This window comes from Typopeltis vanoorti, chromosome 5 (assembly GCF_054136105.1).
Source record: "Typopeltis vanoorti isolate ZY-2024b chromosome 5, IOZ_Tvanoo_1.0, whole genome shotgun sequence".
NCBI lineage: Eukaryota > Metazoa > Arthropoda > Arachnida > Uropygi > Thelyphonidae > Typopeltis > Typopeltis vanoorti.
The window spans coordinates 40556521-40583506 of record NC_143553.1 but is presented as its reverse complement, the minus strand read 5'-3'; the positions used below and the strand labels follow the sequence as shown (position 1 = coordinate 40583506).

The window sequence follows — 26986 nt, the reverse complement described above, 5'->3', positions numbered from 1 at the left end:
CTTGATCTCAGAATTTGGCGGTAGAGATAGTGTTTCGGAAATTGGTTATTTTCAGTTTGTAGATTACAGCAGTGTGTTCGAGCATGGAGAGAATGTTAAAGATCTACATATAGATTTAGCCTTGGGTAGTTTAGCGGAAGGAGATGGTTTGTCTGATGGCCATGATTGTGTGTATGAATGGCAATTGAAAACAGAATATGTTGAGAGAGAAATAGAACTGCTGAGAAGGGAGATGGAAGGAATGAAGACTGAGATGAGGAGGGCAAATGAAGATCTTGGGAAGATAGAGAGGTTGGCTAGTGTAAGAGGAAGGAGAGTATGTGTAAGAGAACAGCTTCAAAGAACAAGGGAGAGAGGAAGGCAAGAGAATGGAAGAGACAGTGGAAAAGAGGAAATTGCAGAAACATGAGATAGTATGGAAGCAAGGGAGAGCCCATTCATAAATTGGAAGCCGTAAGAGTCAGGGATGCCAGCGAGAGAAGGATGAATGAATCTATTCGGAGTGTCGTGTATGCAGATTCAATGATTTTGGGTGTGCAGAGAACATTGCCAGAGGAGTGCTTGCCTGTTGGAATGATAGTGTGGTAGTAGCAGTGAAGAGGTGTGAAAGTGTGGAGGAGATGATAGTAATGGTTGGGATAAATGATCTCAGAGGTAGCATGAACCATGTAACACGAGATTTGAGGTTGATGTTAGACATAGTGCAGCAGAAATGTGTCTGAGGAAAGATGGTGATCTTGTTGCCCCGGTATGATCATGCTAAGAGGTGGAAAAAAGCAATGATGACGAATAAGATGCTAGTGAGAATGTGTGGAAAAAGAGGTTTGGAATATGTGGATGCGTGAAGTATATTTGTGGATAGAAGGGAGCTGTATGCAACAGATGGGTTGTATTTGAATGCAAATGGCAGCAGGCATTTGGAGAGACTGTTGTTTTCTGGGCAAGTGAGTTTGTTGGGACAGTTAAAGTAGAAATACATAGGTGGAATGTTGCAGGGATAGTCTCATGTGGGAATAGTAGCTTGAGAAATGAGGGGGGGGGTGTACACTATATTACAGAGCTGGGTGGAGTATAAAGGCAGTAAAATGGCTATACGAAGGCTGGCAGTACAGTGGTTTTCCTGTATTCAAATACTTGGAGCGATAGGAATAAAGGAAATGAGTTTGTGGCATTGGTTGACTTATTCTCTACAAAGATTGTTGGCATCAGGGAACATTGGTTAACTGAAGAGAATGTTCTAACATGGATAGAAGTTGAAGAGTATAGCATCTTTTGGCAGAAAGGTAACCATGGTTGTGGAATGTTACTCATGATAAGAGATGAATTGTGTGCTCTCAGAGTGGAGAATCTTGATGATAATAGCTATGAGAGTATATGGTGCGAGATGGATGTTTATAGGACAAGATATTTAGTGGGATATTGCTACAGACCAGAGAATATAGATGGTGATGAGTAGGAAATGTTGAGGAAAATTATTTAGACAAGCACATAGTGAGCGATCATTATGAAGTACTTCAACTATGGTGATATAAAACTGGGCAGAGGAGACAGCATACAGTAATAAGGGAACTGAATTTTGGATTTCTTGAGGAACAGTTATCTTAGGCAGCATGGTGGAGGGAACATGAGAATTGTGGATTTTGTCATAGCATTGGAGGATCTAATTGTGACTGAGATGGCAATCCTGGGGCCCTGTTGGTGAGAATGACTTGGAGGATGAATAGTCATGGGGAGGTATTGAAACAGAAGGCAGTTATGTGGAATTATAAGGCAGTTGATTATCATAGACTTAGAAACCAGCTTGCAGCACTGCATTGGATGAAAGAATTTAAAGGAAGAGGAGTCATTAGTGCATGGGAGATACTTCAGAAAAAACTTAACAGCAATGGCAAATTGTATACCTCAAGTGAAAAATATTAAGCAATTTGGAGTCAAATGGATAATAAAAGGAATTAAAGGGAAATTGGAGAAGAAAAAGATATTATGTAAGGCATTTAAAGAGAGGAGGTGAAGAACATTTGCATGAGGAATATTAAGCTCAGACTAGGAAAGTGACTTATATTGTAAAGAGAGAAAAATTAGAAAACCCAAGTAGTGTTTTCACTATGTGGCGACTAGGAGAAAAACTAATAGTGGATGGATTAACTTGCTGGGTGGAGATGGGAATCAGGTGACTAAAGCAGATGACATAATTGAGCTATTCAGTGATTGTTTTACTAGAGCATTCCATCCTGTACTACAAGCTTTATTCCTAGAAAGTTAATTAGTGGTGAAGCATTAGAAGTGAATGAAGAGGAGTATTCTGAATACTGAGTTCTGAATACTAATTCAGAACTCAGTATTTTTTGATTAGATGGTGATATTCCATCTAATCACAGGGTGATTAGATGGAATATCACCATGTGTTTTAAGGGAATGGGACATGGAACTGACTCTGTATTAATGAAAGTTTTGCAATGGGGCAGGTTCCTAGAGAGTAAAATACTATCATTACACAAGGATGGTGGTAAAATGAAGATATCAACCAGATACAAATTGGGCAGTGAGGGTAATATTTATGCAGGCCAGCATGAATTTGTAAAAGAGTGCTCTTGTTTTAGTAATCTGGTTACCTTTTACATAGTAACAAGAGTAGTGGATGAAGGTAAGGCATACACAGTCATTTTTTTTTTTTTTTGGGGGGATTTTTCAAAGGCATTTGACAGGGTGCCACATGACTTTTATGATTTTTAAGTTGCATCATATGGGTTTGGATATCAAGTTAGTGGATTGGTGATTGGTTCTTTGATAGATATCAGGGAGAAGGTTACAAGTGGAGTTCCATATGGTTCAGTCCTGGTACCATTGCTGTTCAAGCTTTGTCAATGATATTGTTAAAATTCTACAGGGAAATGTTCAGCAGTTTGCAGATGTTTTGGCTCTTAAAGAAGATTTAATAAGCTGGAAGGACGGACAAAGGAATGGGGATGTCAGTTTAATGCAACTAAATGTATAATTTTAAAATTTGGGATCCACAGAAGGGATGCTTCATACTCACTTGGTGGAATTATACTGGAAGAAGTGGAGGAAGCAAGGGAGCCTGATTGTGGATAGAGATTTAAAGTTCTGGGAATATGTTGCACAATTTGAAAACATCTCAGACAATTATGGCAGTGTTGAGGAGAACATTGACCGCAAGAGATAAGTATGCTGGTACCATTGTATAAAGTTTTGATCAGACCACATCTGGATTTCTGTGTTCAGATCTGTTTACTGGAATTTGAAGGGGATGAAGTAACCTTGGAGAGGGTGCAGAGATGGATAACAAAAATGATGTCAGAACTGTGCAATATTGATTGAGGAAACACAGAGGGCATATCGACTGCAGAGTTTGGTGAATAGAAGGCAAAGAGGGGGAGGATATGATTGAGACATTTAAGCTATTGAAGAGTTTTTATAGTATTAACACTGAGGAGATTTTTTATATTGTAGAACAAGAGAAAGGAACAGGACAGGAAGCCATCCCTGGATGTTGCAAAAGGAGGTGTGAGTAAAAGCATAAGAAGTAAGTTTTTTGCATGGAGAGTGGTAGGAGCATGGGATGCATTGCCTGAGAGAGGGTGGTGAACGTGCAGATTGTGGATGATTTTAAGGAGTGGTTTGATAGTCTTTGAGTTCACTGGTGTTGGCCACCCACCGATGATGAATCTTGTGACTCCATGGGGGTCAGGAAAATAATAACATAACTATATTTAAGTTGTAAGTAAACTGTTAGAACTGAAAAAAGTACTGGAAATTGGTTTGATAAGAATCAGATGTAAGACAAGAATCCTACTATTTCAGCTGTTATTTATCATCAGCACTGGCCAAATAACACTTGCTCCCTCACGTGTGGTGAGTAGATTTCAGCAGCTGACGAGGCTGCAGACTGGGCAGAATAGAATATTTATTTAATAAAAAAATAAATTTCTAAACAACATTTATTTTTACTTTAGAAAAACACAGAAGCTTTTCTTGGAATTATGACAATGCCTCCATGATAACTTCTTCAGTGGATGTGACTTATTTCCAGTGGACAGTGTTCTTGCCCTACATTGACTAAAGAAAATTATGTTGTCCCGATCTTTGGTCATAGGTATGTTAGATCTGCTTGCACAATTACCTACCTCCAGAGCATTCTAGGGGTTTTACTATGACGAACATAATAAAATCTAAGAACAGATCTGTGCTTCTGGATTTCACTTTATAGAATTATTTGAAAATATCTTGCAATTGACTGTCATTTGATTTATTTGAACCAGAATGTGCTATTGATAAGTGATATTTTTCTTGAAATATATGTTAAAAAATGGACCATTCTAGTAAAATTAATGTAATAAATTATATTTTCTAAAAAAATAATATTGCTTTTACTATTTTATTATATTTGAATTTTCTTTCTTTGAATGGTTCTCATGCAACACTAATCACTTTATGGTATCCCTATGGACTTATTGTGGCATATCATTAAAAAAAAAAAAATGGGGTAGGGGTGTACTTGTGCAAGTTACATTGTAAGGATTGCATAATTTGTCGAACCGTATATAGATCACATTATGAAGTAAAATAGCATTTAAGATGATATGAAATCCTGATATTGAAATCAGAAATGTTGAACTTGGCTCTTCATTTTACAGATATTATACATATGCATAAAGAAAAGTTTTAATGGCACCTGTGATATAACTGAGAAGAAAACCCATTAGACAGACTAAATACTTTTTTAAAATATATATATATTTCCTGCCAAAAATAATATCCCATCATCAGTTACCCAGTAATAGCAATTTTCTTTTGCACTAGAAAGGTCATATTCATTTCTGATTCCTAAAATTTCCAGAACCCTTGTGCCCTAGTCTCTAGTTTGAAAAATTGTACTTCAAACCCAACTCACAGAAACATAAATATCATTTGAAAATGATCTTTTATCCTGCTAGTTTATTGTATTTAACTGCTCTCTTAATCAATTTCTTCAACTGGCTTGAAACCTTACTAGCTTTGCTTATTCTATTATCTATTTCTAAAGAAAGGCACTTGTAGTGCAAAGATAGAGGTAATGCATGTCGGGAGGTGTTAAAAACAAAGATTAGTATTAGTAGTAAAAAAAGATATTGCATTTATTTCATTTGCCAATACTGGTTTTTAATTTTGCATTATTCAAATTGACAATATTTTTGTATGTTTATGCAGTATTTTGTTAGGATTTCATTGTCTCAGTAATGTCAGTATTGTATCAATTGAATATTGAATCAGTTGTATTCAATAAATATGTCAGATGCCAGTTTTAGCAAATTCACCCACCATCATTTAAAGACTATGTTATTTGTAGCATAGTTGATGATTTCATTGCTTGCTACCTATGTGGTATGTACGGATCCCATTGATTAAAAAAGTGGTAGGTGCAGGACAGGCATGTGTATGTGTGCATGAAATGTAGGCAGTGGCAGATGCTGGGAGACATAAGTATCTTGATCTCAGGATTTAGCGGCAGTGTAGATAGTGCTTTGGAAAAGAGTGAAATTCATTTTGTGGATACCAGTAGTGTGTTGGAGGGTGGGGAGAATATTAAAGACGTACACCTTGGGCAGCGTAGCGGACAGGGATGGGTTTGTCTGATGGCCATGATTACGTGTGTAAATTGAAAGCTATATGTTTGGAGAGAGAAATAAAACTGCTGAGAATGGAGATTAAAGGAATAAAGACTGAGTTGATTAGGGAGAATGAAGATATTTGGAGGATGGAGAGGTTTGCTAGTATGAGAAGAATGAGAGTAGGTGTAACAGAATGGCATTAGAGGAATGAGAGAGAGAGACAGTGAAAGAGTAGAAATTGCAGAAGAGTGAGTAGAAGCAGGGGAGAGCGAAAGGCGAGAGAATGGGAGAGACATGAAAGAGAGGAATTTGCAGAAAGTCGAGAGGATGTAGAAGCAGGGGATAGAGAGATGAGAGGAAAGAGGAAGAGTGGGAAAGAAAGGAGACAGAGATTGGAAGCTCTAAAATCCGGGGATGCCAGTGAGAGAAGGATGAATGAATCTGAGGATCGAGAGTTCTGGATTTAGTTATAGCATCAGAGGACCTGATTGTAATAGAGATGTTATGCTTACTCCTCATGTTAGTGAGAGTGATCATGTAGTCCTGATTTGGAGGATAAAAAAGCATGTGGAGCTATCAAAACAGAAAGAATTTATTTAGATTTATATGGCTGGCTACTATCATAGACTTAGAAACCAGCTCGCAGCAGTGCAATGGAAGAAAGAATTTGAAGGAAATGGTATCATTAGTATACATGGGAGATTTTTAAGAAAAAGTTGTTAACAACAATGGCAGATTGTATACCTCGAGTGAAAAAGTTAAAGCAATTTGGAGTCAAACAGATGACGAGAAATAAAAGAGGAATTGCAGAAGAAATAGAGATTACAGAAGACATAAAGAGATAGGTGGAGAAGAGTTGTATGAAGAATATAACTTTAGGAAAGTGACTTGTAAGGGGAGAAAAATTAGAATATGAGATTAGATTGGCACAGCAGTCCAAGGAGAATCACAAGTAGCATTTTCACTATGTGGTGAGTAGGAGGAAAAAAAATGTTAGTGGACAGATTAACTAGCTGGGTGGAGATGGGAATTGGGGTGACTATTTAATTATTATTTTATTAGTGTTTCATCCTGCTACATCAGGCTATATTAGTAGAAGGATAATCAGTGATGAAGTGTTAGAAGTGATGGATGAGGTTGTATTCTGAATACTGAGTACACTGAATGTTCATAAGGCTGGGAGCCTAGATGGAATTTCACCACGAATGTGCCACATAAACTGACTGTGCATTAGCTTGGCTGTTTAATGCAGGTTCTGCAATGGGACAGTTCCTGGAGAGTGGAAGGAGGGTAAGATTCTACTTCCACCATTGCATAAAGGTAGAAGTAGAATGCAGGCATCAAACTATAGGCTTGTTTGTATTTCTTCTATAGTTAAGATTTTGGAGAAATTGGTAAGAGCTTATATACAGAATTATATAGATGAGGGCAATATTCTTTATGCAGGCAAGCATTGATTTGTTAAAAGGCACTCTTGTTTTAGTAATCGCTTTACCTTTTACAATAGAGTAATAAGAGCAGTGGATGAGGGTAAAGGTATACACTGCCATTTTATTTATTTTTTTCCTCCAAAGACATTAGACTTCCCACATGACAAGTTGATTTTTAAGTTGCGTCATATGGATTTGGATATCAGGTTAGTGGATTGGGTTGGTGATCGTCTTTCTTATAGATATCAGAGAATTATATATGAGGAAGCAGTATTGGGGAATAGGAAGGTTACAAGTGCCCTCTCCAAGGTTGCTACAAGGTTAGTACTAGGAGCATTGCTGTTCAGTCTTTACATCAATGATATTGTCATGGGACTATAGGGAGATGTTCAGTTGTTTGCAGATTATGTAAATCTTGGGAGGATCATTAGTAATAGTACTGATGTTTTGGCTCTTCGAGAGGATTTGCATTGGCTGGAAAGGTGGACAAACAAATGGAGATGTCAGTTTAATGCAACTAAATGTAAGGTTCTAAAATTAGTGTTTCACAGATGGGATACTTCATACTCACTTAGTTCAACTATACTGGAAGAAGTGGAAGTAGCAAGGGATCTTGGAGTTATTTGTGGATAGAGATTTGAAGTTCTGAGGACATGTTGAAAAGGTTGTGAAGGCATCTCAGAGAATTGCAGCAATGTTGAGGAGGACATTGACCACAAGAGATGATATACAGGGTGTTCGGGATAAATTTGACATATTTATAATTAATTATATTTTTCCGTAAGTTACATGTATTAACACACACTTCTCTTCATTTAAAAGTTTGGACCCTTCTTCATTCATATACAAGATGTCAGAAAGGATGGATAGCTGGAACCCACCTGAATCATGGAAGAGAATAACTTGTATCATGATGATTCGTGCCCGCCATCAAAATAAGGATATTACGACTGCTGCCCAATGCTCCCTGAATACAGTAAAAACAATCAGGCATGAACTAGCGACTTGCAATGGTGACTACGAGGATGTAGCAAGAAGAAAGATCCCTAGCAGACGATCTGATTGCGTTCGTACAGCAGAATTCCTCGCAAATCTGCAGGAACAGGTGTTGAAGAACCCTGGCATTGGAATTCGGGCTTTGTTCGTGGAGTTGCTAACTGTAGTCAAGCCCTGGATAACAAGGGTAGCCAATGGTAGGCCGTATGTATGGCAGCAGGATTCGGCCCCTTGCCACACCTCTGGGAAAAGTCAAAAATGGTTGTCTGAAAATTTCTACGACTTCACCAGTCCAAATGTTTGGCCTCCAAACTCCCCAGACCTTAACCCCACGGATTATTTTGTATGGGGCGCAGTTGAAAAAGACACCAATCGCACTTCCAGTAATACAAAAGCCCAGTTAATGGATAAAATTAAAACAGTTTTTGCGGCCCTTCCCAGGGAGACTGTAGCATCAGCTTGTTCGAGGTTCCGAAGCAGAATTGAAGCTGTGATCGATGCTAATGGTGGTTATTTTGAGTAAATCTTGTTGATAGTATTGTAATTAACTCTGCCTGTAATGTTTTTTTGTCAATTCATTAAATTTAATAGATACAAAGAAGATTTTCTTTTTCCTTACGAAACTGTCAAATTTATCCCGAACACCCTGTATATAGTAGTCCCATTGTATAAAGCTTTGATTCGATTGTACCAAAATATCTATGCTCCAATCTAAGCATTGGGATTTGAAGGGGATGAAGTAACCTTGGAGAGGGCAGAGATGGATAATAAAAATGATATCAGGACTGTACAATGTTGATAATAAGGACAGACTGAGGGCATGCAGACTGTAGAGTTTCATGGATAGAAGACGAAGGGGAAGGGGGAAGATATGATCGAGATATTTAAGCTATTGAAGGGTTATTATCATGTTAACTCTGAGATTTTTCACATTTTTATTATGTGACATCTACAGGGAGTCCAAGGACTCATCGAGGGAGAGCATCTATATCAATCCACCCACTACAACTCACAATCATCTACACCAATGCCATCTTCCACCCACCACCACTAGTATTTTCACAGGCAATCACAAACATTCATGCCCACGGCGGAATTCGAACTCAGTCTTTTGACTGGAAAGTGGATATGCTAACCACTCGGCCAACCATTGCGGTGGCCCATCACCACTCTGAGAGGGTGATAAACATGCAGACAGTGGATGAGTTTTAGGAGTGGTATAACAGACTTTGTGTTGACCTCCCATGGTGAGTCTTGTGAGTCTTGGTCAGGAAAATAATAATAATAAATTTAATTTGTAATTTTCACTAAGTATAGCACTTCAGCTACTTAAATAGCTGAAGTGCTTTACTTGTTCTGTAGGGTTTCAGTTGAGATTGCAGTTCATCTTTTCTACGTTCCAGAATATTTTCATACTTTTGGAATTTTTAAGTCTAATTTTCTTATCAAACTTGTTATTGGTGAAATGTTTACTGGTTCTTTAGGTTCTTCACTCAGTATACACATTGGCCACTATTGTATGATCTATACAATGGATGTCCAATACCCTGCCATATGTCCAAGTACTGGGCATCCACTACATAGTTTTCTTTATGAGGAAAGCAAAATGGTACTTTTCCATTGACTTTTCCCACATTTTCATTTGTCCATGCAGAAACTGGCCGTCCACAGTATGGTTCATCCTACAGAGACTCCTTCCCCCTCATTAAACATTGAAAACCAGTGGAATATATGTGCATGACTCAGTCATCACTTTTTTTTAAGGTCTTCATACACTTCTGTAGCAGTTTATCCTAATTTACAGCAATATTTTATCACAACTCTTTGCTTCATGACTCAACTTCTGACGTGCACCACTCACAGACTCTTACTTCAACAGTTGCTATATGAAAAATGCTGCCTCACTCAACTCAAAAGTTGCACTTACCTGCAATTATACTCTAATGGTCAATACTATAAACATGTTTGTTAATTTTATTCAAAGGTCTGCACTGTAAAAAACCAATCTCATTACTTAATGGATACACCATGCAAATTCAGTACATGTCTGCAGGATTCCCTGACTAAACTGCATAACTGTTGCAAAAAATTTGGTATGAAAAAAAAAAAAAAATACGTAGAAATATTGAAAACATTAGTGTTTGTGCATATTTTTTTCTTTTTTTTTATCATCTGCATTTATTTTATTTTATTTTATTTTTTATTTATTTTTATTTTTTTCAAAAGTGCCATTTTGCTTTCCTCATAAACAAAACTGCACAGTGGATGCCCAATAGACCTAGGGTGTCATCTCTAGGCAAAACGAATAAACACAATTGAAACACTTCGGTGCAGCTCAGCTTCAATTTTGTGCACAACTTTTGGATCCCATCCCATTCAAGTGGTATCTCATATCTAGGAGGTTGGCTATCATGATTTGATTCATGGTTAACTACTGTTGTTGTGGCCCATGGTGAGGACCCTATCTTTTCCACATATTATCATAAGTATTCATGGCTTTAAATCTGTGTGTTTTCATGGGGCCAGTTTTCCTGTTCTGGAGGACAAAAAAAACCTGAGTTTCCAGGTGGGGGAAAACCCTACCTCTGTATGAGATCGGCTTACCCACTTTTAGTTGAAAGAGACCAGATAAAGGTTCCTCACATCATGGACAGGAATCGAACCCAGATCGTTCTGACCAAAGGGCTTTGTCTATACTGACTGAGATCCAGAGGCTCAACTTTTGGATCACCCTGTATAAACTTGACTTTTTTTTAGAATCAGCAGCAGATTTAAAAATGTAGCCTGATCTAAATAAATATAGTTAAATTTCCCAAGATTTGGTAAATTTTAATTCTTAGACCTCCCACCCAACAGCTAAGGCTAGTCATCAACACCCAGAGGATGCCCCTCATCGGACTTTAGGCTTCTGTTCTAACTTTTCCCTTATATATTGTGTGTGATTTTACAATTTTAAAATTATATTCCTGATGTCTGACAGAAATGAAATATAGGATCAAAGTTGTGTTTAATTATTTCTTTGTTCTGTATTCATTCTATTTAAACCTAATTATGATTGAATTTTTAGAGCCTCCTTAGCTCAGTTAGTATAGATGAAGCTCTCTGGTCAGAAAGACCTGGGTTTGATTCCCATCAGTGATGTGAGGCCTCTTTTGACAAAAGGTGAGTTAGTCGGTCTCATATGAAGGTAGGGGATTTTTTTCACCTCGAAACTTGGGTTTTTCATTCCCCAGAACAGGCAAACCAGCCCCATGAACACACACATCTGCTGACATAGGGCACACTGGGAGGTATAGGGCTAAGCACCTTATCCTCGAGTTATGGTTGTGAAGTCCAAAAATAGTTGGAAAGGTCATGGATGCTTAAGTGCCTGTTAGGACTACTGATGATGATTGAATTTTTAGTTTAAATGAATAAATTTCTGAAAGTATGTTGGCCATGTTGAGTTATATTTGACCAGAAATTTTATGCAATAAAGAAATTGAATAAAATCTTAGAAGTCTAACTTGTCAACTAGAGGATAACCTGTATTGCTGAAGGCATTTTAGAAATCATGAGGGAGGATAGAATTGTGATGTGCCAATTTTGTGCATTACATTTCTAGCCAAAGGTTTCTGTATCCCAAATCTAGTGACATCAGTTTTGACCTCTTAATTTTATTCATATGAAATTTCTATGGTTTATTTTTCCAAGCAATCCATAATTAATAGTACTACATACTGATTATTAAAAATCAGCTAATAAAAATGAAAAGCAAGTTTTTTTTAGCAGTTGCATGAACTTGCAGTTAAAAAAAAAAAAAAAAAAAAAAAAAATATTCATAGTATATGACAGGAATATGCTAGCGTATGGTGAGGAAAGGAAATTTGAGGTCTAAATGGAGACAGAATTTTGTACTATTATTTAAGTTCTGTAAATAAAAACTGCATGTTCTAGAGTATGCTTATGTCAAGTTTGGTTGAATTTTGCCCAATACATTTTTCGCTATAGGGCTCTGAACACCTCCTCTTTAATTACTGTCACCCTGTATATGTCTTCTCTCTCTCTTACGCCATCAGCTGTTCATTTCGTATCTTAGTAGAGCACCCATTGTATTCTCTTAAGTGCAATTGCATGGTGTCATGGCAGCCAGGTATTCACATACAGCAGACAAATGTTTTTCAGTAATGGTGGACTAGATACATTTATTTGCAGTGCAATAAAGATAAAGTTCTTTTTTCCACTTGATGACTATTTCATGCACTCAATGTAAAACCAAAAAACTTCTACATGTATTTTAATTTCAATGATGTAGGGACATAGATATAGATCTTGCCAGTTGTTGCTACTATTAAACTGGAAAACTAATTCCACTGGTGACTTAAACCATGAGGCTAGATTAGGCTTAATGGCCTCATTAGTCAACTGCTATAAATTAAATTCTTGGTTTCATCCTTTATCCAAGTATAAGCAAACAAAGTTTTGCCCGTGAAGTCACTTCGTGACTGGGCTATTTATATATAGAAGCTAATGACTTCACATCAATTGCCTTAGTATCCCATAATGCAATGCACATATTCTTAGACATGTACAATGCTATGCATTATGGGAAGGGCCACTACCCAGACTTGTTTGAACCTTTATTGCGGTCTCAAGTCACTTTACGACTTACTTGGCTACTTGTACATAGAGGCTAATAACTTCGCATCAATTATTATTATTATTATTACTACGGGCTACTCCAGGGAGTCCTTAGACTCATCGAGGGAGGTCCTAAACATCATGTTCACACAACTGTTCAACATTCTCACAGTATCTATCATACCTTGCCTTGAACTCGCTCACTGTCATAGCACCCACAACAGACTCTGGCAGCTTATTCCACTCATTTACCACAAGTAAAGAACCCAGCTCTAACACCCCTGCTAACCACACCCTTGCCCAGCTTCCATGGGTGTCCCCTAGTTCTCCCACCACCAGCCCTGACCTCAAAAATATCCTCTGAATTAATCCTATAGAATCCTTTTAGCAATTTGAATGTCTCAATCATATCTCCCCTTTTCCGCCTATCAACTAGTTTCTGCAACCCACAAATCTTCAACCTGTTCTCATGTGGTTCATTCCATAGACCTGCTATCATCTTAGTCACTCGCCTCTGGATCCTCTCCACCTCCTCCCCATCAAGAAGGAACCGAGGTGACCAAATCTGGGCACAGTAGTCGAGATGAGGTCTTATCAGGGCTCGGTACAGAGGTACAATAACTTGCTTGTCTCTGCTCGTCAAGGTATTTTTCAACAACCAAGTGAGTTGATGAGCTGATTTAGCTACTTTCACAATGTGCCCCCTAAACTTCATCTCCCTATCCACCAACACTCCCAAGTCTCATCAATCTCTTGGAGTACAGTTCCACCAATGTGGTATACTGCTGCTAATCTTTTCATTCCGAAATGCATAACCTTACATTTTGTCACATTAAATTGACATCCATTCTCCTTAGTCCAGAACTCCAATCGATCTAAGTCATCTTGCAAGACTTTGACATCTTCTGCATTCACTATCGCCCTACCCAACTTTGCATCATCAGCGAACAAATGAACTGTCCCACTTAGACCCTTCCCTATATCGTTAATGAACAGATTAAACAGCAGTGGTCCAAGAACAGAACCCTGTGGCACATCACTAGTCACAGGCCGTCTTTTGGACTCTACTCCTGAATAAACTACTCTTTGATATCTCTCCATCAACCACCCAGCTATCCATCTCACCAACCCTATATCCATTCCCATATGTTGTAGTTTACGGATTAGAATTCCATGTGGTATCCTGTCAAAACGCCTTTGCCAGGTCCAGCAGTATCACTGTAAACCCATTTCCCTTATCCAGTTCAGCCGTCACCTTGTTATAAAACTTGAGCAAGTTACTGAAGCATGATCTACCCTTCACAAAGCCATGCTGTCCTCTGTACAGTATCTCATTTTCATCAATCCATTCCTGTATTTTTCCCTTGACTACTTTCTCCAAGACCTTGACAACGACTCCTGATATGCTGATCGGTCAGTAATTTGCAACCATAGTCTTGGATCCTCCTTTATGCAGTGAAACTATTTTCCCCTCTTTCCACGCCTTCGGGACTAAGCCAGACCCGAGACTCAGATTAAACAACATGGTCAAGGGCACTGATAATTCCTTAGCCGCTTCATGCAAGACCCGTGCTGGTATACCATCCAATCCCACAGATGTATTCACATTAAGGTTCTGTAATAGACTATTCACCTCCACTTCATTCATAATTCCCGTATAAACTAACCATAGTATCCCATAATACAATACAATTACCATAGTATCCCATAATACAACACACATATCCTTACAGACATGTATAATGTTATGCATTATGGTAAAGCCACTGCCCAGACTGGTTTTAACCTTAATAGAAGTTTCATTAGTGGGAGCCAGACCCAGAAGGTCTGGCTCCCACTGATCTTTCCCACTTCACACGTAAACTCTGTTTGCTTATACTTGGATAAAGGATGAAACAAGAATATAATTTCTTGGCATCTTTAATTTATAGTAGAATAAAGTGAAAAAAACTTTCAACAATAGTCAACTGCTAATAGCAAAACTATAAATACTGCTACTTTGTTCATCTTACAATACATCGTTTTGACAAATCTTATCAGTATAACAGAATTTTTATACAACTTTTATTTTGATAAACTATCTTTCATAAACATAAATGTAAAGATATTTAAAATCTTTGTCAATGCATTTGTTGGAATAGGCTGAGTATAAGCAGCTATTATTCAAATAGTATGAAATATTTGATTTCATGCATTTCTAAATATGTATGTAATTTTTCTGATTTCTCTTTTAGTATGATCCAAGATTTGGGGATCCTTTTTGGAATAGTAGTAGAGAAGGTTATATGAATTATTTACTGAAAATGATGACTAGTTGGGCCATTGTGTGTGAAGTGTGGTATCTTCCACCTATGACACGAAAGGTGAGAATTTTGTTTTCTTTTTAGGTTCGTTCCACAACATTCCTTAGGTGCTGACCTGATTGGTCAAGTTGTTATCATATCCACTGTCCAACCAACAGAGCACAGATTCAAATCCTGCTGTAGGCATGAATTTTTGTCATTGTTGTTGGGGTGGGAGATAAATTTCATTGCCCAGTGTGAGACCATCGCTTCACTTATTCAAGGCCTGAAGTGGCTTGACCAAGTTTCATGTTTGGTTTCTAGAGCAGGGTTTCCAGACTATGTAAAAGTAAATAAAAAAAAAAGCAATATATATATATATATATATATATATATATATATGTGTTAAAGATACCAAGCTATTTTAAACCTGGTTTTTACTCCATTTCCCAAGTAAGCAAACAGACAAACAAGTGAAGTTTGCGCCTGCAAGTGTTGCAAGTCTAGCTGATCCTGCATGTAGTCCAAGACCAAGGCAACTCGTGGTAAAAGTAGAATTATACCCAAGGTAAAATACTTTCTACATATATATATATATATATATATATAGATAGATAAAAATGGAAAAAAAAAATCCTTAGCCTACCCATGGGTACAAACATGTTATAGGTTTACTAATAGCCTTTTGTGGGCAGGAACAATATGCAGGGAGGAAAAAAACTTGTCAGCATACAAACAGAACTGTTGTGTTGCTTGGACAGATGTTGATAGTACACTGGTGTCTAAAACCTAAGGAAGAACACTATTTCTGAAGATTACAACTGCAAATTCAGATGAATCAGCTTGTATAGCTGACAGTTTTGAGAAGAAAGCAAGTATGCTTTCGTATTTTTAAATTGTGTGCAAAACGGATCACATGGTAGCATTCAACAGGATAAAAGGCAAAAGACTGTGCTAAGCAAACTGCAATTTGTAGGAAGCTCTTTTCACAAAGAAATAAAGTTGGAAACTTGGATGTCTTGTAATGTCTCAAAGACATCATCTAAATGATTTGAAGCAGAGAAGAATTATTGGAAAGCTTGGAGAAAGTTGCAGAATTACTGATGTTGCCAGAGAGTTTGAAATCTCACATAGCATTGTATTTAAGCTCTGATCAGAGTTTCAAACAAATGGAATCCAAATATTTGCTAAGAGGCACCTTCACTCTACCACAGAGTGAAGATAGGTTTTTGGTTATAACAACAAAATGTAATCGATGCACCACTGCAGGTCATTTTGCAAGTCTGCTCCATTCAAGCACAAGTACACAGATACCTTGACAAACTGTGGTAAGACATCTGCAACGAGTAAGCCTATGTGCCTGAAGGCCTGCAGTCTGTGTCCCTTTATCTACAGCTCATTGTAGAGCATGTTTTCAGTGTGTTCTATTCATAAAAATTGAACAAGACACCAGTGGGCTAATGTACTCTTTACAGGTGAGTCATTTTACTCTTTCCTCTGATTCTACACCACACATGATATGGCGTGAAAGTGGTACTGCTTACCATCATGAGAATGTTCTTGAAAGGGATAGATATGGTGGTGCTGGGGATCATGGTGTGAGTAGGCATTATGCTTAATGGATGCACCGAGCTACAGATGCTGGAAAAAGGGACTATTACTGGTGAACGATATTGCAATGAAGTTCTTCAGTGTTATATTCAACTGTTCCATGTTGCTGTAGGCAAAGAATTCATTTTAATGGATGGCAATGCCACACCACATCATACACGAGCTGTGGAGATACTTCTTTAGACCAAGGATATTAAGTGAATCGAGTAGCTAGCATGCTTTCCCAGATCTCGACCTCATAGAACACATTTGGGATGCAATAGGAAGATGCACTGTTCCTTGAAATTCCCATCCAGAAAACAAAAAGGCCCTTGTCCCTACTCTAAAGGAAGAGTAGGCTAGTTTGCCTCAAGATTTATTGAATCACTTTATGCTAAGCATAGTATACAACACTGTGAGAGCTGCATCACAGTCTGGGGTAGACATATTCCATACTGAAATGTCTCTCTGCATAGTTTCTTGTAAGTGCGTTAATTCCTTAACTACATCCTTAGGAAATTTGTAAGTTTTGCCAGAAACGTATTTCCATTTATTTTGTGCAAAATTTATAACACATTTTTTGTGTAATATAATTTATTAGTATGCTGGCAGTATGTTCACATTTCACTGCAGTCATGAAAATATTTTTCGTATACAGGTAAAAATGTACTTCATCCTTATCTTTGACACTATTGTATTTATAATCTGTCAATAAATGTTAATTCTTGTAAATTGGACAACTAAAAATTTTTTTGTAAACCACATACATTCATCTAAAAACATAAAAGTTCCTAACCTGTGCTGCCTTTTTATGAAAAACATAATTGCAAAACTTTCAACTCATTTGTTTATCTAACAGCTCCTATATCATGTTCAGTGATATTAATATTCTCTCTAGTTTGATAAATACACAGAAAAGGGGATTTCAAAAGGTTTAGTTAGATGCATCAAATTTTTTATTTATTTTTTTTTTATGTATTTCAAAATGAAAGCATATAAAAAAATTTGTAATATTATTCTTATACGGAAAATATAAATTGAAGAGAAACATAAATTAATCAACATAAAATCACATAAAAAAATATATGAAAAATGAAAATACAAGATTTAAACATTGTGAATCTATATTATATAAGACTATAACTCTTTGGAGTAGTTGAGAATATTGAGACTATTCTAGAGAATTGAATGAAATCTATACAGGTATCCCTTGCTTAACATGGGATTTGATTAATGCAGCGAAATTAATTGCGACAATTCCTTTATATATGCAGCAAGAGTTTTAATTAACGGACCTTTAAATTTATCATGCAAAATCTGCTGTATTTACAAATTACATTCTTCATAACTTCTTTCATCCAAATCTTAATGATCTGTGTTAGAATGTGAAAATTTTATTATTTCCACCAAATACGACATCATTGCTACAACCCATGGACATGGGTGTCATTGCAACTTTCAAAGCCTATTTTCTTAAAAAAGACATTCTCAAAGGTAGTAGAAACAACAACGGTAGAAAATACGATTGCGCTTCAAGAATTTTGGAAGAATTTTAACATTCGGCACACAGTTGAAAACATTCATGACTTGTGGTAGCAAGTGTCTTCTAGCTGCATGAGAGCTGTTTGGAAAAACCTTTTGCCAGAATGCGCTTATGACTTAGGTGGTTTTTCAGAATGCTGTGAACAACATGGGTTCACAGCATTCTGAAATTGGGTTCACAGCATTATTGGTTCAAATTAAAACGATTTCAGTGACAACAATCATCTTGAAATTGAACAACAATGTTCATATGAAGACAATGAACAAATGGAATATGAAGATGAGGTTCCGAAGGAGATAACAATCAAAGAACTGGATGAAATATTTTGCAGTTCAGAATCACTTAAGCAGCAAGTAATGAATATGAATCCAGATGTTAATTGTTTGCTGAGGTCTAGAGAATCATTTTGCTTGTTATCTTAGAATTTATGCTGGTAAGAAAAAAACTAAAACTGTTGAAACGACTCTTGATAACTTTTTTTTGATTAAAAAAAATTGCAGTAACTAATGTAGGTACAAGCATTGTACCTACGTTAAAATTATTAAGCATTTACTTTGCATTCATTTTTTACCGTTCCTAAAAGAGTACCATATAAAACAAATTATTAATACAGTAATCGATCATGGATGAATTGTAATTTTTACCATTGATTACTAATTTGATTAATGCGATTTTGATGTACGCGATAACATCAAGGGATTAATTAATCATGTTAATCAAGGTATACCTATACTAGAGGCAAAACAAAATTATTAAACAGATAAAACTTAATTTTCATCATCTGTATAATGATAGGTTATATTGAGCCATCATCCAAATCACATCAGTTATAATTCTTGTGATAACTATCATAATTCTGTACTATCATCTTCATCATCAAATTCCTGACATGTACCCTCAAGGGGTGTACAGGATATGATAGTACTACATGAAAAATGTAAATCATTACTAACTTCCTATCTACAATTTTCCTCCAAATCAGTCTGTTACTTGTCAAGATTCCAACATTATCAGATCTTGTATTTCTATCGTCTAAGGTGCTTTGTACTGCATCAATCCACCTATATCTTGGTCTTCCAAGTTCGTTTTCCTGCCAACCTGGCAGAAAACACTTGTTTTGCTAATCTTTCCTCGCCCATTCTGTTCAAGTGACCATATCACTTGAGATTAGCGCTGCTAACACATTCCTGGATGCTGACAATGTCAAGTTCTTTCCTACTATCCTCATTTTTAATATGATATTGCCATTGATGCCATCTATTCATGCCTCTAATCTTTCTCAGGATTCTCATATCTGCGATCTCTAGTCTTTGGTCAAGTGTTTTACTTCTGACCCAGCTCTCAGATCAGTTAAAACTGGTTTGAATACTGACTTGTATATAGCTAATTTAGTGTTCCGACTAATTTCTCTCTTATTCCATATGAATTTATTCAATTGGCTTCCTACCATACCAGCGTTGTTGATTCTGTTGTCTATTTCCATATTTAATTTACCATCTTCACTAAAAATCGTGCCTAAGTAGCTGAAATGTTTCACTTGTTCCACAGGTTCTCCATTCACAACACAGTTGACATTTTCAGCGATTATACCTATTTTCATTGTCTTTGTCTTTTTATTGCTGACCTTCATACCATATCTATTACAACAGTTATTCAATTTAGTCAGGGAAGCTTGCAAACTTCTAGCGGATTTATTTAGAAGTATAACATCGTCTGCATAAAGCCAAGAGCTGAGATTAACATCTCCAATTCTGATATCATGTTTAATACCACTTTTCCTTCATAATGTGATCCATATAGATGATGAATAACAGAGAGGATAATGTACATCCTTGTCTCACACCAGATTTAACATTAAACCATCTTCCAGTACTTCCTTCAATTCTAACTGCTGACTTGCAACTCAAATAAAGACTAAGTATTGCTTGATATAATGCCCCATTGACACCATAGAACTGTAGTGTATTGAATAGCTTCTCTCTTGGCACCTTGTCGTCATATGCCTTTTCCAGATCGACAAAACTTAAATATAGATCTTTGTTATATTCCCATGCTTTCTGTTTCTCGTAAAGTGAAGATCTGATCCTGTCAGACCCTATTTGGCCTGAATCCATCTTGTTCTTCACGAAGCTTTTCTTCCACAATTCTTCTCAACCAGTTTCTTAAGTTTACTGGCATAAATCTTGCCTGGAACACTCAGGAGGGAAATACCTCTGTAATTCTCACATTCAGTTTTATTTCCCTTTTTATATATGGGCACTATTAGAGCTCTACTCCAATCATCAGGAATTAGTCCCCATGTCCAGACCTTCTGAACTAGCCTCGCAGTCTGTTGAGGCTTTTCCAAGTATTCCAGTCCAAGTGGGCACCACGTGGAAGATGTTTGTTTGTTGGAATACCAGTATTATTTTCAGGATATAGTGCAAGCCATTGTTGAAGTCTTGTCTCTGGGAGGTTTTTAGGTGGTTCAACAGTTGCCAGGAAGCTATGTCAGGATCTTAGTCCTTGGGATGCTGCAGTCTTGCCGAATAGTGGGTGGCATTCATCATTCATTTGTCTGCTTCTTTCATCAGCTGAGAATGCAGATCTTCAAATTGAACGGGGTGCAATACCAGCCAAAGTATACAGATCTTTTAGTTGTTGGTTTCAGGCACCCTGTAATTAAGTAGCAGCTTTCATTCAATGCTTGATCAAGTTTTTCAGCATGGCAGGATCTGGACCATACTGGTCAGTGTATTCAGCAGAAGAATAGCAAAGGGCCAAGGCAGAAGATTTCAGTGTGTTAGGGTCTGCACCCCATTTGGAGAAGGTAAGGTTTCTTAGTATATTGTTTCTTGCATTCACTTTTGCCTTTGTTTTTTCTATGTGGGTTTTATATGAGAGGGTGTGATCGAGAGTGACACCCTCTCATATAAAAGATTGGGTTCCAGGAATGTTCTATTTTAGAGCCTATCCAAGAAATCTGTTGCTTCCTTATTGTTAAGGTGGAAAAGGCCAGTCTGGGTTTTCAAAGGGTTTGGTTTTAGTTGATTGCTGGTATAGTATGTGATTAGACTATTTAAGGCAAGTGATAGAGTAGTTTCAATGGACTTGAAATTTTTTGATTAAATATGGCAAGGTCATCAGCATAGATAAAATTTCTAGTTCCTGGAATGATGGGAAGATCATTGATGTAGATGTTGAAAAGTAATGGTGACACACTTCCCTGTGGGAGGCCATTTTTTTTGGAGGTGCCAGTGTCTCTTCCTCCCCCCCTCCCCCCAGGTCCATGTAAAAGCATCTGTTTTCCAAGTGTGATCGGCTCAGGAGGACAAGGCGATAGTCTCTAGTTAGTCTGTATATTTTATTTCTGAATGCGAGATGGTTTATGGTATCATATGCTGCTGTTAGGTCTACAAAGACTCCTCCTGTGGCTAGTTTTTGCTCATAACCATTTTCTATATATTGAGTGAGGTTGAGAATTTGTGATGTGCAGGATTTGCCTGGTCTAAAGCCAGCCTGCTCAGCAATAAGATGGCGTTCGATTAGGGGTTGTAGCCTATTCAAAATTAATCGTTCATAGAGTTTAAAGAGGTTGCTGAGTAGTGATATAGGTCAGTAATTTTTTGCTTCTGTTGGAGTTTTCCCTGGTTTCAGAAAGGCCACCACTTTGGCATGTCTCCAGATAGTTGTTATCCTTAGGGTTCTGAGGCAAGTGTTGTATAGGTTTAATAACCACTCTTTAGTCCTATTTCCAAAATGTTTAATCTGTTCATTACAGACATCATCAAGGCCTGCAGATTTTCTAGGTTTTAATAGGTTTATGGCAGCATTGAGTTCAGTGATGGTGAAATCTGAGTTAATCTTATTTTGTTACTCACTTGTGGTTCTAAGTATCTTATTTTTTTGTGCTTTTTAGTAAATTTTCCATTCAGCAGCAGCTGGTGAGCAATTTGACTAGCTGTCACCTGCAGATGCTCATATGGCTTAGTGAAATCCTTCCTAATTCTGTTGATAAAATTCCATGCCTTTCTGCTACTATGGGTCATATCAAGGGCTTCTATTTCTTTTTTACACAAGGGGAACGCCTTTCCTCTGCCATCTTGGAGCATAATTTTTCTCCTCCTTGGATAGTCTTTTCTGAGAAGGGGTTGGTGTTGTAAAGTTGTAAGTAATCAGCATACTGGGCTTGTATGTCACTGGAAAGGCCTGGAATGTAGTTTGTGCGGCATCCTCGGGGGATGTGTTTGGAGATTTTCCTCAGTATTTTTATGAATTCAGGATACTCTTGAGGGTTTGGAGGGACTTGTTCTATGGGGTGGTTGAGATCTTCCATGAAACCCTTCCGATTAGCTTTTGGAAATTAAATCGTCATCTGTAAGGGACTGTGTCAGGCATAATGGCTGGGTTGAATTGAAGCATTATAGGTCTATGTTGAGTATGTGGAATCGGATTTAAAACCTTTTTAACACAAATGATGGATATTTTTGAGCTAACAAATATAAAGTTAAGGTTATAGCCTCGCTTCCATCTGCCACTGTTGAAAGATGCAGGGAGTTTTGGATTATGTATCAGGTTTAGAGAAAGGTTTTCAACCCATCTTTCAACAAGTTCTCCATCTTCGTTGGACTTTGTGTAATCCCAGTTAACACTATGGCTATTAAAGTCACCTAATACAACATTAGTCATGTACGCATTATTAGTGAGGATGTCAGGGAAGGAAAAAGCTTCTTTTGGTGGTTTATAGACTTGAGGTGATTGAGATATTTTTAAATGTGATTGGAATAATCTCAATATTTCTTTGAGATTATTGTTCATTGAGTCAATGGACGATAGTATCAAGTTCTCTTTTTGAAATGAATCCAGCTTGTTCTTCACCAAGCTTTTCTTCCACAATTCTTCTCAACCGTTTCTCAAGTATACTTGCATAAATCTAACCAGGAAATACCTCTGCAATTCTCACATTCAGTTTTATTTCATTTTTATATATGGGTACTATGAGAGCTCTACTGAAATCATCTGGAATTTGTCCCTCTGTCCAGGCCTTCTGAACTATGCACTGCAGCTACTATATGACTTTTATACCTCCATACTTGAGCATTTCTGGTCTAGTATCATCTACTCCAGCTGCCTTTCCAAATTTCAGGCTTTTGATGGCTTTTTCTACTTCAAGTATGGATATGTATTCCAGACTGCATGCCTGTTGAGTGTTTTTTACCACTGTGCTGTCACTGTTTGCTTCATTTAGTAATTTTTCGAACTAATTACTCCATACATCAAGGATATCTTTTTCTCGAGTTTTCATGTTACCTTTATCATCTCTTATTCCTTTTACAGCACTCTTTCTTCCATTTCTGAGCTTCTTCAACAACTTCCAGAATATCTTTTTACTTTTGTTTAGCTAGTTTTTTATAGTCTTTAGTGTTCTTGCATTTATCTCTGTATTCTCTAAAAGCACAAGCTGACTTATTTGCCAAGAACTTTTGATATGCTTCTTCTTTTCCTTCACTGCCTCTTTAACATCCTGTGTCCACCATGGAGTTCTGATTTTTCTATTCTTGTAGACAACTACGCCACATGCCTTTCTGGCTCAATCAATTTTTTTTGCTTGCCACTAAATCTCCAAGGTTTGGTTCCTGTTCTCAAACTCTTTCATTTTTTTCAATGATTTGCAGATTTTTTTCTATGTTGGTGTATTACATGTTGGGCTTCTACACCATATATCAAGTCTAATAATTGTTTTGCATATTCTATATTCTAATGTTGTGTGAAAGAATTTTAGAAGATAATGAAAACAGTGTAGCGAACAATTAGCTATTTGCTTCTCAGGATGGACACCAATTTCTGCATTTTATCTGTGGTAATTAATGTTCTAAGATGTTTGAATGAAATGACATTTCCTGCTTTTCAGTAATAAACTAATTTTTCCCCTTGGGTGGTCATTTCTACATACTTTAAATATTTACAATTAGCTATTTGCTTCTCAGGATGGACACCAATTTCTGCATTTTATCTGTGGTAATTAATGTTCTAAGATTCGTATTCTAGTTTTCCAGAAGTAGCTCTAAGTTTGAATGTTAATCTAATGTCTTTGTCATTCTTTCCAATTAGGCAAATGCCATCTTTATAACCTAAGATGAACAGTGATATTAGGTTATCTTTTACAGTTTCCATAATATATAATGCAATACTATGCAGTTTTGTTTTAAATAGATAATAAAATTTGAGTACATTTAGTTTTATTTGTTCTCATTTCGTTACATAATCAAATTTCAGTATAGATGAAGCCTTTAGTTATAATTTCATCTAGAATGTGACTTTTCATTTGAAGGTGTGTTAGCCATTTTCATGCATTAGTGGAAACTTCAGTTTTTTTCCACTTGCAAAACAGGCAAACATATCAAAAGAATGCATGGGTAAATACCCATGGTACACAGTGCAGATAGGATGAACTTCCGTATCATAAGCAGTCTTAAGTTTCTAAGAAAAGTCATGTTATATGGCTGTGAAGGCCATTGAGCCTTAACCATAAAAGGAAGATGAGATTGCAGAAAATGAAAATTTCATACTATGGTATGTGAATTTTTATTTATTTTTTTATCTTTGTATTTGAATAGTGTACGATAGCCATCTTCACTACTGCCTACTATTCTTTAATCTAACCATTGGTTATATCTCCTAATCATGTTAGTATATCAATCCAAAAATCCTGTATATTAATACCAAATCAGAAAAGAGTAATTAGTCTTTTTTGACTCCTCTCTTTATCTTAATTATGTTATTTGTAGCCAGATGAAAGTGCCATACATTTTGCAAAAAGAGTGAAGTCTGAAATAGCCAAACAAGGTGGGCTTGTTGACTTGGAGTGGTAAGTGTATTTAAATCTATATTTTAAGAAAAATATTAAGTTTTTTTTTTTTATGATGTGCATTGTATTATGAAAAATTTTGCAAACATAGATGTTTGTGACTCTATATGTGGTAGATGAATTTCATTGCCCAGTTTGAAACTACTGTCCTGCTTATTGGAGGTGTGAAGTGGCTTGAAAAAGTTCCATGTGTTGTCTCTAAAGCAGGGTTTAAGTACTTGGTGCAAAAGTGAATCAAAAAATACAAAATAGTGATAAAAATTAATAAAATAAAAAAACCCAAAATATCCTTTGGTTTATTTTATAGGTTAATAGGTTTGGTTTATAGGTTAATCCTATGGAATTGGTACCAATGTTCCATATGTTTACAACCTTTTATGAGTAGCAGCCACATAAAAATTATAACACTGTTTAAAAGCTTTTGACAGTTTAAAACTTATTTGGAAATTAAGTGAATGAATTTTGTTTTGTGTTGTTACTAGTATGCTGGTCTCAAACTTTGGGTTTTTAGAGTGCTGTATTTTGTGTGTTAAGACTTAACACACAGGGAGACACTCATGTTAGAGGCTTAATTGAGTAAAACAGCAGTGAGAAAGGATTAAAAATATTATTTAATTCTTTCAGTATTTCATCTCATTCACTGAGACATTGCCAGGGAGTACAATGATACTTGTAACACACATACAAAGGCAACACAAAACTAAGTGAAACATGTGGATGAAAGATTGGAGTCTTAATTCTAGGTGGGGCACCTGTTGGCAGCCTAGGATGTAAAGTGGGATCTCAAAGTATTAATGTTTCCCATATTTTGGGAAGTTTAATGCAACCATATTTATTTAAATTATGCTAATTTCTGAGAACATCTGCAGCTTCCAAAATAGTCTTTCTTTTCTTTATTTACTGTGATGGAGCATGGTGGTCTTTTCCCAATTGATTCTATGAGCCATATCTAAAGCATGGTCCTCAAGACCTGATTGACCATAGTCATGACTGCAGATGTATTTTTCTTGTTCTTCTATGCAGATGTTGACTCGTCTTCTTGTCTGTTCATAGTAGACCAACTTGCAGGAACAGGGCACTTTATATACTTCAGGCAGAGAGAGAGAGAAGGGAGCTGGTCTTTAGTACAATGTTTAAGAGTGGCAAGCTTTCAGTGTGGCTTGAAAGCTATGCAGAGATTGCATTTCTTTCACTATTTTTTCTAGAATGCCTAGAACATAGGGGATGATGATAGCATTACTAAAATTTTTCTGAGGAGAAAGTCAAGGATTAAGTGAAGAATTATTTTTTTGATATTGTGGGAACTGTAACCATTACATAGGAAGGGGTGCTATATGTAATTAAGCTCTTCTGTAAGAGAGGACTCATTGGAACAAAGATTATATGGCTTTATTGGTTAGTGTTTTAATGATATCATATTGTGGGGGGGGGGGGGGGGTTTGTGAATGTATCTGCCTGTGTGAATGGGCTTCCTGTATACTTAAAAGGACAGATTACGATTGGCTAAGCATGTTGCCAAGGTGTCTAGAAAGGCTGAACTATTATCAGTTTCTTTTTCCATGGTAAACTGGATTCTAGGGTTGAAGACTATTGAGGTGAGAGAGGAAAGTCTGTGTCTGAGCGATGAGGTGAAATGGAGAACGCATCATCTACATATCTTAATCAGATAGAAGGTTTGAGAGGGACTGACTCAAGAGCTTGTTTTTCAAAATATTCCATAAAAAACTTTGCAAAGGGGGGGGGGGATTTCCAGGGATAATCCATAGATGGGTTCTTCCTGGAACCCATCTGTGGATCTGTTTATAAATTTTGTACTTCCAAGAGAAATATCCAGAATAGATAGCAAAGGAAAACTGACCAAAATATATTTATTATTTAACATTAAATTACAAATAGAAATTTTAAAATGGATAGTTTTTTATATAGGAAGTTGTATGAAATGTGGGGGGGGGGATAAGAGTGCTTGCTAACTGTTTTGCTAATTTATAGCATGGGGAATCTGTAGCATCTACTATAGATCTTGGTGTGTGGGGGGGGGGATGATTGGGTTTGTGTATTTTTGGTAATTT

General features: G+C 36.7%; 1 protein-coding gene across 3 annotated transcripts in view; it reads left to right on the top strand.

Moving 5' to 3' along the window:
* Gpat4 (Glycerol-3-phosphate acyltransferase 4) overlaps nucleotides 1–26986 on the top strand; it is a 470968-nt gene that overhangs the window by 310189 nt on the left and 133793 nt on the right. For all 3 annotated transcript variants that reach the window (XR_016548355.1, XM_090393085.1, XM_090393086.1), the window contains exons 13-14: nucleotides 14890–15018; nucleotides 24838–24917. Coding sequence is in view for 2 of the 3 variants with exons in the window: in XM_090393085.1 (XP_090249211.1) it covers nucleotides 14890–15018; nucleotides 24838–24917 (209 nt within the window). In the remaining variant the exon portion in view is untranslated. The remainder of the gene's footprint in view (nucleotides 1–14889; nucleotides 15019–24837; nucleotides 24918–26986) is intronic.